The sequence below is a fragment of the Magallana gigas genome, chromosome 3, assembly GCF_963853765.1.
Source record: "Magallana gigas chromosome 3, xbMagGiga1.1, whole genome shotgun sequence".
In the NCBI taxonomy this organism is placed as follows: Eukaryota; Metazoa; Mollusca; class Bivalvia; order Ostreida; family Ostreidae; genus Magallana; species Magallana gigas.
Window position 1 is genome coordinate 44817413 of NC_088855.1, and position 18845 is coordinate 44836257.

At 34.3% G+C, this 18845-nt stretch overlaps 1 protein-coding gene across 3 annotated transcripts; it reads right to left on the reverse strand.

Moving 5' to 3' along the window:
• Positions 1-89: 89 nt before the first annotated feature.
• On the reverse strand, positions 90-18152 carry LOC105335737 (Na(+)/citrate cotransporter). Of its 3 annotated transcripts, none has more exons than XM_011439801.4 (15): positions 18127-18152; positions 14645-14891; positions 9834-9983; positions 8563-8678; positions 7499-7626; positions 6111-6228; positions 4951-5112; positions 3665-3793; positions 3472-3552; positions 3144-3248; positions 2590-2672; positions 2190-2368; positions 1695-1859; positions 824-961; positions 90-429 (listed from the first exon to the last, which is right to left on the reverse strand). In XM_011439801.4, the coding sequence occupies exons 2-15, from the start codon at positions 14759-14761 to the stop codon at positions 238-240; spliced, it is 1863 nt and encodes a 620-aa protein (XP_011438103.3). In that variant the 5' UTR covers positions 14762-14891; positions 18127-18152; the 3' UTR covers positions 90-237. The 3 variants fall into 3 exon arrangements, with proteins under 3 accessions (XP_011438103.3, XP_011438100.3, XP_011438102.3); XM_011439798.4 differs by lacking the exon at positions 18127-18152 and adding an exon at positions 17759-17907; XM_011439800.4 differs by lacking the exon at positions 18127-18152 and adding an exon at positions 15080-15232.
• Positions 18153-18845: the final 693 nt, after the last annotated feature.

Genomic DNA, 18845 nt, shown 5'->3' on the forward strand with positions numbered 1-18845 from the left:
ATGAACATGCACAGCAAATTTCCACTATAAACTAAAACATCATAATTTATAACAAAAACAACATATTTTCTATAACAACCATATGCAAAACTCAGATAAGCATATAGAAATAAAAGTAAGTTTAAATATAAAAATCTGTAACAAAGCACCAATTAAGCAATTTTAGTATAACATTATTGGATGTAAACAAGCTTAGAAAGCTTATAACAAGTGTGGATAAATGCATCACGTATAGTGTTATGCAGTAACATTGTATGGAAGATTAATGTCTATGCTCCCAGTTCCGTTAACAGCTGACTGCGTGAGATTCTTGGCGACCTTAAACACTTCCGGAAACTCGTTCAAGTTGTAGAATGGAGTGATCCACAGCATCATGGCCAAAATCAGAATTAATACTGTGACCAGATTAACTAGAGAACCACCAACCACCTGAAAAGATAATTGAATTAGAGAGGATGTCTAATATAATTAATTGAAAAGTTTGAAGGGGAGACTGGAAACCAACCCCAACATTGAAGTACATTGAACATATAGAATGGACAACATAGCCTCAAGTCTGACCTAATCAGCGATATTAACTGTATCTATTCGAAAGCAGAAGTCTATGTACATATTTTAATTAAGAGAAATGAAATGAAAAAGCACATGTTTAATTCTGTTCTTTTTTCTCGATTCCCAGCTATTCGAACCACATTTTCATTAAAAATTAATTGTATTTTCTAACAAAGAACGTATTTATAAACTGTGTATGAGTTTTATAAGAAATGTTGTAATGTGGAATCCGCTTCATTACATCATTGTTTATAGGCTACTTAACGCTTACCATGTCTTTGACTTTCAGATAACCGGTTGAGAAAACAATTGCATTTGGCGGCGTTCCAACAGGCAACATGAATGCAAATGAACACGAAATGGCTACAGGGATCATGAAGGAAAGAGGGTGTACACCCAAGTCTATTGCCTACAATCAAAATTTGTTTAGAATTCAAATTCTCAAAGAAACAAGTTGTTTTTCGTACAGTATGCTCAAAGCATGTTGGAGAAAAGATATATAGTAGCAACTCTTCCTCTATAAACATTGCCAAGGAAAGACAAATGGATAAGTCAGGCCGTCAGATATGGTCGTTGCAACCGACGGAGGCTTACTTGTACGTTTGACTGATAAAATTCAAACATTTACATTTTCAGAGAATCCTTCCCAAGATCTCTGTACATAAACCGTTAAAGCAATATGAGCTGCAATTTTCATGCTGAAATTTTGTTTCAAGAAAATATTATATACTACTAAAATGACTAAATATATCGTGGTTTTTTCATTTGTGTTAGCCCTATTTTTGTGGAAAAAGTCATGAAGAAGCTTTAATTGAAGTAAAATTGAATTATTGTCGTCCTGTACAAAATTGACCTGCTATAAATTCCTTAGAAGAAAATTTTTCTTCTGACAAAAATTAATATTTTCAAATCTTTTTTATTATAAAAGTTTTTAAGTTACATGCAGACTTATCCTACTAGCAAGTTTTTGCAGCAAAATAAAATTCTAAAAAATACAGCTCATATTGCTTTAATAATCATTCGAAATCCGATACATATTCTCTGAATTTCTTCATTAATGGACACCTAAATCTACAGATATCCAGTCTCACGATATGAGACTCGCAGTCTCAATGCATTGTGGCCACTGTTTTAATGCTCACCAGTTCACCAACAATGGGCAGGAAGAGCGTGGCGGTGGCGGTGTTACTCGTCACATTGGTCGCCGCCGCCACCATCAGGGATAGCAACAGCGCCGCCGAGGACGTCGTCATATTCCTCATGACGTCAGCCAGCTGTGAACTCACCCACTCAGATAGGCCTGAGGACTGGAGCGGGAAAATTAAACTTCATCAGAGATTAAAAAATGACTCTATCCTAGCAAACTTTACTCATCACTATGTTAATGTTCACATTAGAAAACAAAATAATAAAGATTTTTCGAAACTTTAATTATAATCTATCAAGGAAATGAAACGTTAATTTTAGATTGTACATGACTTCACGAAAACATAATTATGAATTGCTTTTCAGTCCACATAAATTCTTTCCATGATAATTTAGTAGTAATCAAGTAATTTCAGAGTGAATGAAAAACACATTTTTTTTAACCAAACCAAGCCGGAACCTATTATTGCATTTAAAATTGCTGTCCGTACCTCGCATGCCTCCGCTACGGCGAACCCGCCCCCCATCAGCAGTAGCACGCCCCAGGGGATCTTCTGGTTAACCGTATCCCAGTCCAGTAGGGGCTGAAACTTCCACTTCTCCTCCTCCGAGGGTTCCTCAACCTCACCCCTCAATTCGTCCGTACTCTCCTCTACGTCTCTTTTCTTTGCTTAAAATGAGATGTAAAATTATTGATTAAAAGAGCGACAAAATAAGATTGTTTTTTTTAATGTAATAGTTTGCAGAATATGGAAAATTGACAAAAAATGTATACTCCAACGCAAACAACAATTATAGAATTAGATAACGCCAGCTCACTTGGAGCCTCGGCTCATCAGCTTTAAAATATTTGTAACCAGTACCTTGTAAACTTGTAGTAACATTACTTACCTTTAACTAGGCAGGGTAACTGCGATGGGAATGCAAATAAAAACGCTGTTATTAACACGGCAGCTATACTATCGCCGGTGTATCTACAAAAATATGGTTAACACAACCCCGTGTAAATTTTACAGTCACGTACATTGTACAGAGTATCAATTAACTGAAGATACAATATTGTGTTTTGAAAACGCCGTGTTCCTCCTCAAATTCCATTAAAAATTTTGTCTTGCATGTCGGTGAACTCCATATAATGACGTTTGATCTAGCCAGACTGAATGTACATGTCTTTATTGATACTTAAACAGAAACATTATATCATTAATCTGAATAAATCGACAATTAATTGTACTTTAAGGAAATACATTTCACCATTAATGTTCATGCCATTTTACATGTATATGTATATAATATCACCAGTCCTGTTACTTTTAGGACGACATGCGTATAATTTATTTGTGTGAACTTTGGCACATACACTTTTTAAAAATCCCATAGGCTATTTATTGCTACAACTGTATTTAGCTATTGTGTACAGTAACTTCGACACGCCAGATGCCTACCCCTTTTCAAAGAGATCCCCCCACCCCGGCACCACCTGGGGGTTCCTCGTCATCCACAACAGAGCCAGGATGATGAAGACGATCAGAACAACGGTCTCCTGGAACCTGAAACACGTTGTAAGGAGAGAATTTGACGCATCATACAGTCATAAAAAATGGTTATTCTTTGTATAAAATTGTGTTAACTCATTGAGATATTAAAAAAGGAAGCTATATAGATTAATTATTTTCAATTTTTCCTTAATGAAAATCGGTTTGATTCTGTATCATCGGATAATTGCAAAATAAAATTAAAGACGTAAACAAGTAAAAGCTTTCGAGTCCTTACGTGATGGGCCCTAGCCGATTGTACGCTCTTTTGAGATATAACCTTACACTCTCGTAAGATTCCGAATCGTTTTTAAAACACCTACAAGATAAAGCATCCATTTAAATTTCTATCTAAAATTTCAAGTTTATTATAGTGTAAGGAAATTTGTATGTAGTTGTAATCTATAGAGTCGTTTCTTCACTTAGCTCACTTTTTACGGGAGTAGAGCACCTGTAACCATAGCCACGTGATCACCAGACAAATCAGCGACAAAGGTAGACCAATGATCAGCCAATTAGCGAACGAAATCCCCGAATCACCGCCCGCTTTTTCAAATAGCCTGAAATCCGTCAAATAAAAGAAACATCAGTAAAATGTAAGCGTTGAATCAATAGTAACAGATAAATCAGTATAAAATGGGATATACTAGTACTATAGTATTAGTAGAAAGTAAAAAACCTATCAGCAGATATATATGAAGTAAGAGGGTATTTCTAGAAAATTAGAGCATTAGAAGATCAAACAAGACCTATCAATAGATAGTAAGAATCATTATCAGAAAATTATACGTGACGTATCAATCGATAGCAAGAGACATTATGGGTATATTATAAGTGACGTATCAATAAATAGTAAGAATCATTATCAGTGAATTATAAGTACATGTAACGTATCAATAGATAGTAAGAGACATTATCAGTATATTATAAGTGACGTATCAATAGATTAATAAAGACCTTATCAGTGAATCATAAGTGACGTATCAATAGATAGTAAGAGACATTAATATCAGTATATAGTATCAGTGAATTATAAGTGACGTTTCAATATTATATATAGATAGTAAAGAATCATTATCAGTAAATTATAAGTCACGTATGGATAGATAGTAAAGAATTATTATCAGTGAATTATAAGGGACGTATATTTGTATCAGTAGATAATAAGAGACGTAGTCTGCGAATAATATTAAGAGATGCACCAATAGATTGCGCAAGTAAGTGACGTTATTAGTAAATAATAGGAGGCGAGTCAGTAGATAAGTAAACATTGTGAGAGATTTATAAGTAAATCTATAAGTAAATATATAGTTAGAAATGTATTAATAAATACATAAAGTGAAAGAGGTATCAGTGGATACATATACATGTAAGAAGAGATATATCAAAAGATAAATTCATAGTGCGATGAAAAAATTTAAGCACTAGATAACCAAAAGAATATCTGCAGATGTAGTATCATAGATCATTGTGGTTTTGGAATTTCAAACAGGGTAAGTTTTTTTGTTTGAGATTGTAGAATTTCACTACATGCAAACCCGTTTCACCCCCAGCCCCTCTCTCCCACTTTCTCGTTAAGACTTTTGCTTGTTTTTAGAGACTCTCTCTCTCTCTCTCTCTCTCTCTCTCTCTCTCTCTCTCTCTCTCTCTCTCTCGTTAAGAGTTTTTCATTGGACATCCTATAGGGTACACACAACAATGACGGCGCTGCACGTACTCGTCAGCTATGGTCTTCAGTATGATATTGGGCGGGGTTCCCGTTAGAGTGGCCATCCCCCCTATGTTAGCGGCAAAGGCCGTACAAAGTGCGAACGTCTTGGTCAGTCGGACGAACTCTTCGTTGGGCGTGATGCTGTCCAGCTCACCGTCTCGACTCTCCCTGCAAAACGACAGAAAAAAGTATGGTCTCTGTGCTGTTTCACTTCAAACTTTCCCTTGTCATGAACATTACTTATCTTAACTTTATAATTAACAAATCCGAGGCATTCCTATAAGATAGGCAGTACAATATTTGTTTATGTAAATTATACTGGCATATATATTCAATGTACCTTAACTCATACACCCCTTATGCATAATAGAATTTTATTCACATCCAGAACAACTTTGAAGCTTTATGCTAAGGGAATGTTATCCATTCCTGCCGCATTCTCTATCTATTTACAAGGTGAATCAATTAACTAGATTCCACACTAGGTCAGAATTTCTATTGATTTTGGTTCCATTGATTCAGAAACTAATTAATTGAAGCATAGACACGCAGTTTCCTCCGGTAACAAGGTCTGAGGAATTCCAGCCCTTTATAAGTACAAACCCTACAGAAGATACATGTAGGAGGCATTTATAGGATATTGATATTTATACGCGCTTACGATGCTATTCCCTTGCCGAAAAAGCTTCAATAAAGAGGTGTTTTAGAGTTTTTCTTTCTTATAATTTTACTGATTAAGATGTCTTATAAAAATCTAACTTATACCGACTGCACGACCAATCATGCGATAAATTTCACGTGAAAAATGACAACGCAAAAATCTTCGTGTCCCTCTGCTATAGTGGATATCGAATACATGTAATCATATTATATGCACTTATACGAAGACTCAATCACTTGAAAGATTTCTTTGAAATTCATGAAGCCATAAAATCAGCGCCCGTCGTAACGAAGTTTTCAGTATACATGTATCATCATTATTAATATGAGGCATATAGATGTAACTTGCTGAAATGCACTATCCGTTATATTTGGTCAACATGCCAGCGCACAACTTTAATAAACTTCAAACACTTTGCCCAGAATGCAAATAAACTTGAAATTTTAAGCTTGGATTTTATCATAAATTCAGTGAGAACTTTGAATTACGTCTTACTGTAACTTACTCGTCCCTGTCCCGGCCTTTGACCACCACTTCCTCTCCCTCCAGCGTCTCCACCACCGTGGTGCCGTTCACTCGGGACTTCTCGGGCTCTTCCACTAACTCGGTCTCCTCTACCGGCTCTATCAACAGATTTTAAAATTGTTATCAGGCAACAATAAATTTACGTGTAACTTCGCCGAAAACCCATGGTCTGTTCGAATTTTTAACATCGGATATTTTTTTTCACATTCTCATGAATGAATTCATACCATATTCAAATTGGCACCTTTACACCATCGTAAAGTAAATCTCATCAATTGCACTAACGTTTACACCTAAATCTACATATATTTTCATACCTTCTTAAATGAACATAGTTTTTAAAAACAAAAAAGTGTTCTAGTACTCAATACCGAATTACAATAATAAATACATCTACATGTATTATTAGTATTTGAAAAAAAAAAATGATAAAAGTTCAATAAGAAAGCCTATGTGAGATTGGTTGTGGGTTTCCGACTATATGTAATATGTATATATATGTATTATATGTATATATCGTCCGATAATATGTTAATCAAAACCTACAGAAAATCTTAAAATCTAGGTTCTGCATGTAAATGTTCACTACATGTATTCAAGAAGTAAAGAACCGCCGTCTAACGACACTGAAAAAGGGGTAGCCACATCCACCTTTTAAACGAATAGAAGGTTATTATATTAATTTGATAAAGTATTAGAAAGCGATTTTGGTTCTGTCATAAAACCTAATACATTAAAAATTGAACATCATAAAAAGACACCATATGTACATTTAATCTTAGCCTTATTATTGTATGAGTTTAGATATGTGGTAAAAACTAAAAGATGTCGCTTTTTCCTATATCTGATCAGCAAGCATTAAACTGAACGCACAGAGTGCATTGGTGCAAATATTTCCAGACTTATTTGATTTACAGTATCTTGAGGGGATAGGGGCACTTCCCTTGTTAATCAAAGCAATCTCAAACCGTCACATTGTTTTTCTACAGATTTAGTCGGGCTTTCCTTCCTGCATATAAAGGATTTTTTCAAATGTAGTTTCTAGATCCAGATCAGATTTACACTTATGCTTATACATTCTTGTGCTAGCCAATGTTTGCATGTTCCTCTGACAACGAACCGAACCTTTGACTGGCGGAGATAACCAGAGTTTGCATCAACAAACGAACTTACGGAAGACAAGAATTGAAATATAATATCAAATTTTGAAAAGACTCAAGATTTGTTATATTTCTCTTCCGTAGCTTAAATCAATAATTCATTACGTCGTTAATATTTTGTCTGAAAATTGTTGCAAAAGGACGCTGGTTATATGGTTTACGCATTGTCCCCAACACTTTGAGACATGTAATGTTATATATGTACAACCTTGAGTCATGGATTCTCTCATGACGTGGAGAATGGCGCCAAGGATTGGCACCATCATTGCTGTGGTTGCGGTGTTGCTCATCCACATGGACAGAAACCAACAGGGTAACATGATCCCAAGCATCAGCCTGTTTAAACGAAGTCAAGACTTATAGTTAAAGTAAACATAGCGCAAACACAGAAATCAAATTATTCATAAAACAGTTATTAGGACGTGAAATAAGTGTACATGTATGCTAGCAAACTCATCCTGCTACATTCGATTTGTTTTAACTTAAACAGTCTTTGTAGTGAACCTGAACTTTATTCTGTTAGGATGATTTTTGTTGAAACAGAATTGACAGTAAAAGTAATTCCGAGATACAATCGTTTAGTTTATATAAACCGAATGACTCAATGTACAGTCAAGACGTATCAAGTGTAACGTATTAACAACTTTGACAACGAGACAAATTATCCTAGACAACGTAAACTTCTTTTTAGTTAGAGAAATCTAAAAGGATTGCACCGTTTCAAACCCCTAATTCTTTGGGTTTTTTCTATCAAAGACCTCATAAAACATTTTGTCCACACGACAGCTCTAAAACGCCTGCTACAAAACCGATTTTTCTTTGACTGCTACTGAAAGCCTACGCTGCCGTTAAGTCATACATTTATGCTGTTTGATTGACTAATCTTTGCCTGAGGAAACTGCAGATTGCATGTACATGGTCGATGTATAAATGAGAATTGATTTTTGCTGTTTCTCTGTCAACTCTAGATCTCTACATCAACATATTTTATCGGATTACAAAACTTCACGCTAATTATATAGATTTGATAAATCACGCCCTACAGGTAACAAGAATAATGTCAAATGTAAAAAAGCATCTTAAATCCATGTCCATAAAACAGAATCATAACCGAAGGTAAACATCAGCTAATTACTACAAAGCCTCTTATCCCCAGTCAGGGGTCCTGAGTCCACTCGTGGCCGTGAGTGAACTCAGCACCCTGAAGGATTACATGTATCATATTGCAGATTTCATCTAAAATAATGAGTGATGTCAAAATAAGAGAACTACCATCTCGGATTGGGTCCGACTAACGTCAAAGCTCGCAGAGCTATTCTCTTATGCAAATTCCATTTTTCTACTGCAACAGCCACTATCAAACTTCCCAGAAATAGCATCAACGTGTCCTGAAACATCAAAACAAAAGCAATATTGTTACGTCTATTACAAAAGGTTCATTTGCCTTTCCTATCTTCTCAAAATACAGCTGCAATTACAATGTTAACAAGTTGTGGCGTGATATTTATAGCGTTTCAATGAGAATTGAAAATTGCATGGAACAATTAATGGTATTGTTATGAATATGCATGACAGCATGTCTACTTTTCTCGTTTCAAGTGGCTAAGCAACTGCTGCATGTACATGTTCCATCTTAGTTTAGATACCCGTAATTACCGTTGCAAAGCTGGTAATAGCATTTTTTGATAAGACAGAACATATTTTTTTAAGGCTTCACTCAATCTGAATATTCATCCCTTCCCTTCTGTCTTGAAGCAATAACATTTTATTTTTAGCATCGTTCCTGATTGCGTTTTATTGCGAGCTGTTCTTTCAAACAATGTTACGTAATATTCATTTCTTAACCATTGCGATACCGCCTGTGGCCTTTGCCGAAATATCTTGGCTCATCAATCCTTTGCAATCTCGTTTATAAGCTGAATTATTTTAACAAGACCTTGGACTTTTGTTAAGATGTTATTATCTTTTTCTTGCGTCAAAACAAGTTAAAAATGACGCCTGTACACAGATTGCGTAGTCTTAGCTCAAAAGCCAGACGAATCGTGTTGATTTTCAAAGAGCCATGGGTGAGAAGCCAGCAATGAAATAGACAGGCCTACATAACATTGCTGTTTGACACAATTACCAAAAGTCCAAGCCCTGTTAAAATGATTCTGATCGTTTTCAAAGAAATAATGTTAAGTCGGTTCTAACAAATCCTCAATCTGATTTAAAAATAAACACAGAGTTTAATCAATGCAAGGACTGTCTCATGGACGATGCAATAACCATCTTTGCTCGGATGTATTATTTTTGTTATTTAAAAAAAATATATAAATCAACATTTTAATATAAAAGGAACACTTTAAATTCATAATGCCAAATTAACAGAAAGCGCTTTTTAATGAAACAGAAATTTCATAGGCAGTATTTGTATTCGTTAGAGTTATCCCTCTTTTCAGAACAATATTTGTACCTTAAAAGTCATTCATCTTGCCATGACTTATTTAGTGTTAATTGAAATATGCTTCATTATCGACTTAATCAGACAGTTGAATACACACCTTGAAGTAACTGGAGCATACTTTGCTGACTTTGGCCACACCAAGTAATGGAAATATTAGCACCGGAAGTAACGAGGTGACAGCCAATGGAAGCACCTCAAAAACCCAGAAAATGGCGATAATCAAAACACCATATGCGGCTCTTGCAACCTATTAAATAAAACAACAAAGTTATATTTTTAATCAAGATACATTTCAAATTGAATTGCCATTTTCCTTAATTTACGTTTAACGAATGATTTTCATGCAATTTAAAAAGATATCTTACGACTTTTAAGAGAATTTCCTCTCGAAATGTAAGTTCACTAAATCTCCAACAAGAGGCCAATTGGCCTTAACGGTCACCTGAGTAGTATATAACCCATACACAGACTTGTCGAGGAGTCTCATATATGCATTTAAATAGTTTTCATTCTGGAGTAGAAAAATTATAAATCTGTAATAACGACCACCTCCCTGCCTGAAATCTTTCAAAAAGAACTATGAAACCTATAATTTGTGAAAAACTTAAAGATCTGGTCTACAAAATCATGAAGTCAGTTTTCCTTTTAGGTGTGTGGGAGTAAAGAAGATAATTTTTAAACATTATATGCATTAAGACCAATACATCCATTTTGGCCCCGCCCTAGAGTCAAAACCCATACTCCAGGGGACATGAAATTTAAAATTTTAGTAGAGGACTTCCTGGTAAACATAATTATGAAGTCAGTTTTTCATACAGATGTGTGAGAATAGAGAAGAAGATTTTTAAACATATGCATTAACACTATATCCCCCCCCCCCCAAGTCCTGAACCCCTGACCCAGGGGCAATGAATTTCACAATTTTGGTAGAGGAGTAAGTGGACATCATAACCATGTATTCAGTTTTTTGCTCACATGTGTGGGAGTAAAGAAGAACATTTTTAAAGCTGCTTGGTCCGATTTTTTATCAAATCTTATGCACGCTTTTAAATTATGGTTATGCTTAGTATATGTATAATAATAGACATTGCAGTTGTTTTCCCAGACAATTAAGCCAAATTTCAATGAAGAAAAATACGTACACATTATTGCTAACAAAACAAACGACATAAAAGGGTACCGCGTTATTTCGCCTCATGTTAAATTTCACCCCTGACGACGAGGCGGGTATAGTTGTATTACGACTTTGTCATCGCTTTGAATCGCTTTGAATAAAGGTCGAAATGATCAGACAAATTACAAATAAACATGTGTACGTTTTGTTCGCTAATATTTCTGAAGTTTGTTTTCTTTACAATCGATGCAGAGCATGCGTGTTGAATGACCCCAATCATTCGGGGGACGAAACCAAATGGTTTCTTTTTCTAAACATTCCCGTGATGCATTTTGGTTTGTTTTTTCGTTTGCCCAAAGAGAAATTATTTTTATTTACTTTGAATATTTCTAACTTTGAAAGGAGATTGATTCTGCTGGTGTAAATAGGAGAAAGTCCATAACTTTCTACGATAAATGGTTTGTATGGAAAAAAAATTGATACTGTAATAACAAATAAATCGGACCAAGCAGCTTTAAGATTTAATACATTTTTACTATATGGCCATATTGGCCCCACCCTAGAGCCCGAACCCCTGACACAGGGATCATGAATTTCACAATTTCGGTAGAGGGCTTCATGGACATCATAATCATGCATTAAGTTTTTAATAAATATACATGGGAGTAGAGAAGAAGATTTTTGAAAATTTGGCTTTTTTGCATATTTGGCCCCGCCCGTGGCACCCCAGGGGTGGTAGAGCCATGAATTTCACAATTTAGATTCTTCTTACCATAGAGATGCTTCACACCAAAAATGGTAACGATTGGCCCGGTAGTTTTCAAGAAGTTAAAAATGTAAAATTGTTAACGCACAGCGCACGACGCACGACGCACGGCGACGGACGAAGACCAATTGCAATAGGTCACCTGAGTGACTCAGGTGACTTAAAAATGATACGCTGCATTGAAGCGTGTCGTTAGTGTGAAATATAAACTCAGGAGAAGATTTAAACAAACTATTTGTCTATAATAATAACTCTTTGCAATATTCGCAATTGATTCAAAGCATTTGATTGCAATATAGAGTGCTTAATGGGATATTAAATGCCATTTCAACGCTGCTAAAAGCATAAAATAGAAAGGTGTGCAGAAGTGAATCGCTTATTTAATTAATCATAAAGAAATTGGATATCATCCACATTAATAACTTTTAATAGCGGATAGCGTATCGTCTCTTTATGACGTCACTACTAGTACCCTTCCCTAGATGAAGTAACGAATAATGTTTATCGATCATTTTCTCGGAGTTTCTCTTTAATATAGCATTGAATGATTTATTTTTGACGTCGTCGTGTCAATAACTGCCGTCAGGTGAGCAGACAAATTGAATAACGCGCGTTAGCGCGTTATGATAATTTGTTTGCTCACCTGACGGCAGTTATTGACACGACGACGTCAAAAATAAATCATTCAATGCTTATATTTACATTCCCTTACTGAAGAAATCAATTGTTTACTTAAATAAATCGATATAAGGTGCAGATCACGGAGGGAGTGATTAAGTAACAGCAAGAACAGCTGTTTCGCAAAACTTGTTCAAACTGGTTTTCACATAGACTGTTGGGATGTGATCGACGAGCATGAAAATATAATCCATGATAAATAACTCTTGAAATGTTGTTTTTAACAATAAAGTCAACTTTTTTGTTGAATAATTATAAAACATGGTGTTTTGACAACATTCATGCAATGCATTTTTGACAGATAACATAGGAATCACTGTTTGAGAACTACTTATGTAAATTACTCGTAAATTCATACGCAGTGAATAGGTGTTGCATTTAGAGGCATTTAAACATCACGGAATTTAATGGAAAAACACAGTAGAATGTAAATATATTTTGTTATACCTATTCGATGTGTCTTGCCTACGCGTATGGCCTATTGCGTAATACTTTTAAACACTTCACATTCTGCACTCTTTAACTCTTACATCCGCGTTGTTTGCCGACTCACCATATATTTCTCAACTGCTTGAAATATGTGAGACTCTACTGCGCATTAATCATTAAAAGTAACAGAAAAGCCATCAATAATTTTTTTCTTGTAAAGGTGAAAGACAGACAAATGTATAGACATTGGTGGGCTCTCTATATGTGAACGTGACTAATCACACGTGCAGTGTAATGAATTATTTCAAGGACGGGGATAGATCAATGAAATGAAAAAGATGGATGAATGAATTTATTTTAAAGTTTTTTAATCTGCACAGAACGAATGTGAAAAGTTTTTAAATATTTATATCTCTATTCCAAACGTTTGTGTCTTGCATGGTGAACAAAAGGAAGAGGCTGGTACAATTTTAACCTTCAGTTGTGTTTTATTATAGATGTCTTGTAGATGCCTTATAGTTATACACAAACCAGACGCTCTCCCTTGCGAAATGTTTGGGAAATCATTATTGATTTTATCGGTTAACGATTAATAATCGCCTTCTCCCAATATGCATTGAACAACCGCTGTTTAAACTCTGAGGACAAGCGCATGCAAGTAAGCTTAATTATTTAGTCATAACAGGATTGGTTCAAAGTTATCGTATTTTAAGATTCCTAATTACATAACAATAGGGATGGGATACACTTTTTACTGGTCATTCACACGAGTTTTACTATAGTACTTCAATACAAGGATTGGGCAATAAAACACGTGTCGGCAAATGTCTGGAATTTCTGAAAATCAATCATACAATAAAATCTCTTTGTCGTTGGAGGAAAAGTGAGGATTGGTTTTAACAGATGCTGTTGTTTACGAATTTATTTAAACACATATGAAAACGTACTTTGTGTTAAAGAACGTTCTTGTTTGTTGATACGTGGGAAATGGAAGTCGGGCCTTCCTCTCGTACTATAATCAATGTACCCATCTGTCAGTGTTAATTGGTGACGACTTACTACTGTCTTAGAGGATACAAGGTTCACTTAGTTTAAAATGACCTTTAATCCAAACGCTATATCCACTTAAAAATTACATTTAATATAAAAACTAACTTTGATAAGTTTTTTGATGCATTAACCGTCATACCCCCCCCCCCCCCCCTCCACAACACAAACAAATATGTAATTTTATTTCATTCAATATGTGTCATAATCTAACTGACAAGATATGAAATGTTTTTTAATGGAAGTACCTAGAAAAGTAAACCAGAATAGTGTTTAAATCATTAAGGTGTCAGTTTCAATCAAAAGAATTATAATATAATATCCTTTTTTGCTATGGTCTGTAAGAGTCGAGAAATTTTGGTCCAAAATTACATCATTAATTTCAATACATTCAAAGTTACACTTGAGCAAAAATCAATAGCGCAAACTCGAGTTCCCGATTTTTTTTCTCGTTAACACATGTTGGTACATACAAATGTATGTTTCAATTTTTAATACACTTTATAAGTAAATTTGTTGTTATGGCTAGTCGCACGGAAGTATTGGAATACCAAGGAAGTAATGACTAGAATGGGGTTTCCTGGCAATTTTAATAAATAACAGCGAACGTGCATGTACACATGTATATATATTACATACATTTTTAATCTGATTTAATATATTTTTGTTAATTTATGAATATAGTGTTTTAGATTACAAAAACGATACTAATGAATTAAAAAAAGGAAAATGATAAAACAAGTAATAATAAGCGTCAAATCGAAATTCTTTCATCATTTTTCCTTTGGCCTTTATTTGTCAATATGTATATTTTGTAAAATTAAAAAGTGTGATGGTATCAAATTAGATGTAAATTTAAATAAACAGTACTTACTTTACTATCGGATAAGGCTATAGGAAGTAGCACTAGTGGAATCAGAAAAGCAAGAAATACTGTCCTCCATTGTAAAAGTCTCCGCAAATATTTCTTGATATTTTTTCCTAGAGACATTTTGTTGTTCCTCGTACACGCATGCGTCGTCTTCTTATAGTTGGTGTGTGACTCGCTTGCCTCTAGTTCCTATGGTACATGGTACAAATCCTGTTGGTAGCGACTTCACTTGACATTTTATCAGCTTCGTCTGAAATAGCAGATCTAATCATTCTTACAGGAAATGGAAAATGAAAATATCCGACCAGACAGATAGGTATAAAGCAGCACTACATCAATCGAAGACACACTGTTTATCAGGAGTAGTAAAAAGGTACTCTCTATGTATCAATATAGTAACAAGCGATTTCAAGTTAAAAACAATCGAAAAATATTCACTAGAAAACCGTTTTCCCAACATCATATTTCCAGCTAAGACACTTCGACCTTCACCGGAAGCGAATGTTAACACATGCTTAGGCTGTGTGGGTTTGGATCGATTTTCTTCTGCTGATAACTTTCCTCGTAGCATCGAGATATAAAACTAACGATGAAATGACAAATCTGTCGCGTTATATATCTACTTTATTTTAATCAGATTTTTTCTTGCTGTAGAAGTTTTCAAACGATAAAAAAAATTGTCAAGGGATATGACAATGGGATGAAGCACGAAGCAGAATGATGCTATAAGACAAAGCCAAAGATCGTCGGGCCATAATTAGAAACAAACCCATGAAACCGACTGGTTTGTTTTAAACAAATCGTTGAATACATTATATCTAACAATTATTCCTATATTATTAATTGACTGTCATAAACGATTTTCTGTATATACATCCTAGATTGCATATATAAATAAAATTTAATCTTTTAGTAATCACAGTATTTTACTGTGTTCAAAGAAGGCAGAGTCCGATCTTTTTGCCCAAGGGGCAATCTATAATGTTCAAATTTAAAGGGGGTTTATTGATAAATTTATAGATATTTGTTTAAAGTTATATTCAACGTAACCAATTGACTACTTGATTAGTGAAACAGTCCTAATATCAAGGCTAGTCTGGATGCATTTGATTGGAATCTTAAGATTTTGACCTTGAAAAAATAAAGACTAAAAAGAACATATTTTTTGGTGGACACAATACCTTCATGATGAATAAGATAAAGTTCAGTCTATTTAATGGCAGTTTTTAAAATATGTTTATAAACATCATTTAGAGCTTTGCTCTTTAACTTTTATCTTGTTAATCAAAAAGGGTGCATGGCTACATGTTACGTTTGATGAAACCATTTAATCTTGTTTAATTTGAATATTTCTGCTATATATATATTTGAAACTTTTAAAAATGTTTTCCTGCTCACAAATGAAACCTACTTAATGTTGAAACATCCTGATGATGGGTGGGTTTGTTATCAGACCATAAAAAGGAAATTGTTTTGATAATAACAGCAAAAAATGTGTGAATTCTTTGATATCTGGGGAAATGTCAAAACAAGGCAGACGGCAGAATGTCATTCCATTTACCTTCCTACAGACCCCGGTAAACATAAACAAAGGTGACCCACATTGCATGGTCGGTTACAGACCAGATTGGGGTGGGGATATTCTATTTCTTATTCCCTGTATTTAGATGAGAGAGAGAGAGAGAGAGAGAGAGAGAGAGAGAGAGAGAGAGAGTGTTATAAATTGTGAACATTGTTAAGCACTTTGTTCTGTAAATTCTCAATGAAACACAGTATTCGTTTGTTACTAGCAGAAGAATACATGTTATATTTACTACAGCATCTCCCTACACAGTGGAAATGTTACATTGTGTCAATATTCGAGCACTAGCTCTATCTAATTACCAAAGGTACCATATTCAGAAATATTCTCAAACCAAAAAAACAACTGCATCCGTTACACATATGCTTAGAAAAGCCTTAATAAGTGATGTACATGTATGACTATTTATAAATATGACGAAGAACATCGATATTTCTGTAGTTTGACGCATGGAGAAGTCAAATCTTGTTGGTTCCCAGGGAATAAATAAACATACCTTTAATTTCCCTATAAATTCACTGTGAAATACATTTAGGAATAGGGAAATTAAAATATACAAATATACTTGTGCAAAGCAAATCCAAATGATAACAAAGATTTCCTTAGCCATTTGAGGAAAGTAAACTTATGTTTCCTTGGTGTTTTTTGTAAAATGGAAATCTCATCCGATTAAAATTTGTTGAGGAAATTAACTCAGTTTTTCAAGTACTTTACGTCATCCTAATGCATAAGGACATAGAAAAAAAGGTACTTACAGACAGCAGCGGTTTCATATTTTTGTAGAAATTAATCAAACTTTAAGGTTACATGTAATTGCAGCAAAAGACAACAAATAACTTAATTGGATATTGGACGATTTACGGTAATATATTAGGTGTACAATGTAGGTAGGTGAGCACAAGACCTAGAATTTCTGCAGTATCATCATTTGTTAATTTTCTATCAAGTAAGATAGGACAGAGCAACATTACCATATGTTTTCTAATATTATGCATATGTAATTCACGTATATTCCCCTTAAGATAATGTTACATGTACATTAAAAGTTACAATAAGAAGTTTGGATCTGTTTTTTGTTACATTTTGTTACAGAGTGAGTAGGATAAACAAGCGTGTATCGTTGTAATCAAGTTGTATAGACGCTTACCCACCCCTCAACTCCAGGGCACATAACAGAACTGTCTTGTTTTTAGAAAGAGTTAAAGGGTTTAGGATATGATATACAAATGTAATAATTTCTTAAAGTCTTTTTTTCTTCCTCGGGTACCATTGATTAGAGAGAAAAAAATCATACGTTTTATGCATTATAAATACAAATGTTGTCAATATCCAATATATTGCCCACTTATCAAAAGTATGTAAAATGAAGAAATGCTTGCAATGTAATGTACAACCCTACCGATTTAGGATGATGGGTCTATCCTCGAGTTACAAATTGTTTCTGTAAAACTTCTATATGCTAATAGGATTACGAACAATTGAATAGACGGGAATTGAAATTCAACGCTCTCAAGGGTAGATAAAAATAAACTTACCTAAGTGATAAAAGTAAAGAAGTCCGATAATAAATGATTTTTGTTCACTCTCGCTTTCTTCACAGAAATTGGGGGAAAAGCTCAATCAGTAAAATTCACGTCAACAAGAAATGTGATGTGTTATCTACCATAAATTAAAACAAAACTCTACAAGGAACAGGGAAGCACCACGAATTCGCCGGCGACCGGGAAAGAGAACCTAGATATTTTGACCTACCAGGCTTATATGTGTATTTCAACTTACTTTTCTGCCTTTAAAAAAAAGAAAATACCTGTGCATCTTGTAAATTAAAACTTACGATGCACATAAAATATAGATAGCCTAGACGAAACCAGAAAAAGGAGAATCTTACAGATTTACGTAATACCTTTTTCGATCTGACAGAAAAACACACCACTGAAAACATGTTATTGCGTAATACTTCAATAAAGATTTAGGGAATGAGAGGCCTTACCTGACTCATCTTTGTACCCTGATAGTTCCGTTTTATACGTCGCAACTAAAAAAAAGGGTTTTAGAAAATAAATTAAAATCGACGTTTGATTTCCAAGTGACCTTGAAGGAGAAAACTAACAACCTTTGGGTGTCGAAAATATTGTGAAATACGCGTTACTTAGTATTGAATTTTAAAATCACAATGCGATGAATAGATTTGATTTTATTGTTGTGCATGGTCTGCATGTGTACTTTATCACGTAAACCCATACACGAAAATACGGGTTTAAAGAACATATGTCAACCACCATTTATTTAACGATCGTTGGCATTAATAGCTATCAAAACAAATAAAATGTTTTGTGGTTAAGTAAAGGCTTATAATATTTAAGAATGTTGCTATGTGTATGTGTAGGAAAAAATAAACATTTATAAACATGCATTTTTGTACACTTGATATTTCACTGACCGATGGGGAATAATTTGTGTTGTTTGCGGGTCCTTTAATTGAAGGGCCGTCATATCGTTGCATAGAAAGCTTTTGAAATCAGAATTTTTAGACTTGCTTGCAAGATATTGTACACAAAAGTTTTCTCCCAACACTATGGTGTTATTATCATTTTTTTAAATATCATTTTTGAAATGCCCATA

What these genes read in the sequence shown, in the direction of transcription:
- LOC105335737 (XM_011439801.4), bottom strand. Translation starts at nt 14,761, where the DNA reads ATGTCTCTAGGAAAAAATATCAAGAAATATTTGCGGAGACTTTTACAA. An exon ending in TGCCCATTGTTGGTGAACTG is followed by an intron (nt 962 to 1,694) that starts GTGAGCATTAAA and finishes TTTTGATTGTAG; the next exon opens with GCAATAGACTTGGGTGTACA. An exon ending in ATCTGAAAGTCAAAGACATG is followed by an intron (nt 430 to 823) that starts GTAAGCGTTAAG and finishes TTATCTTTTCAG; the next exon opens with GTGGTTGGTGGTTCTCTAGT.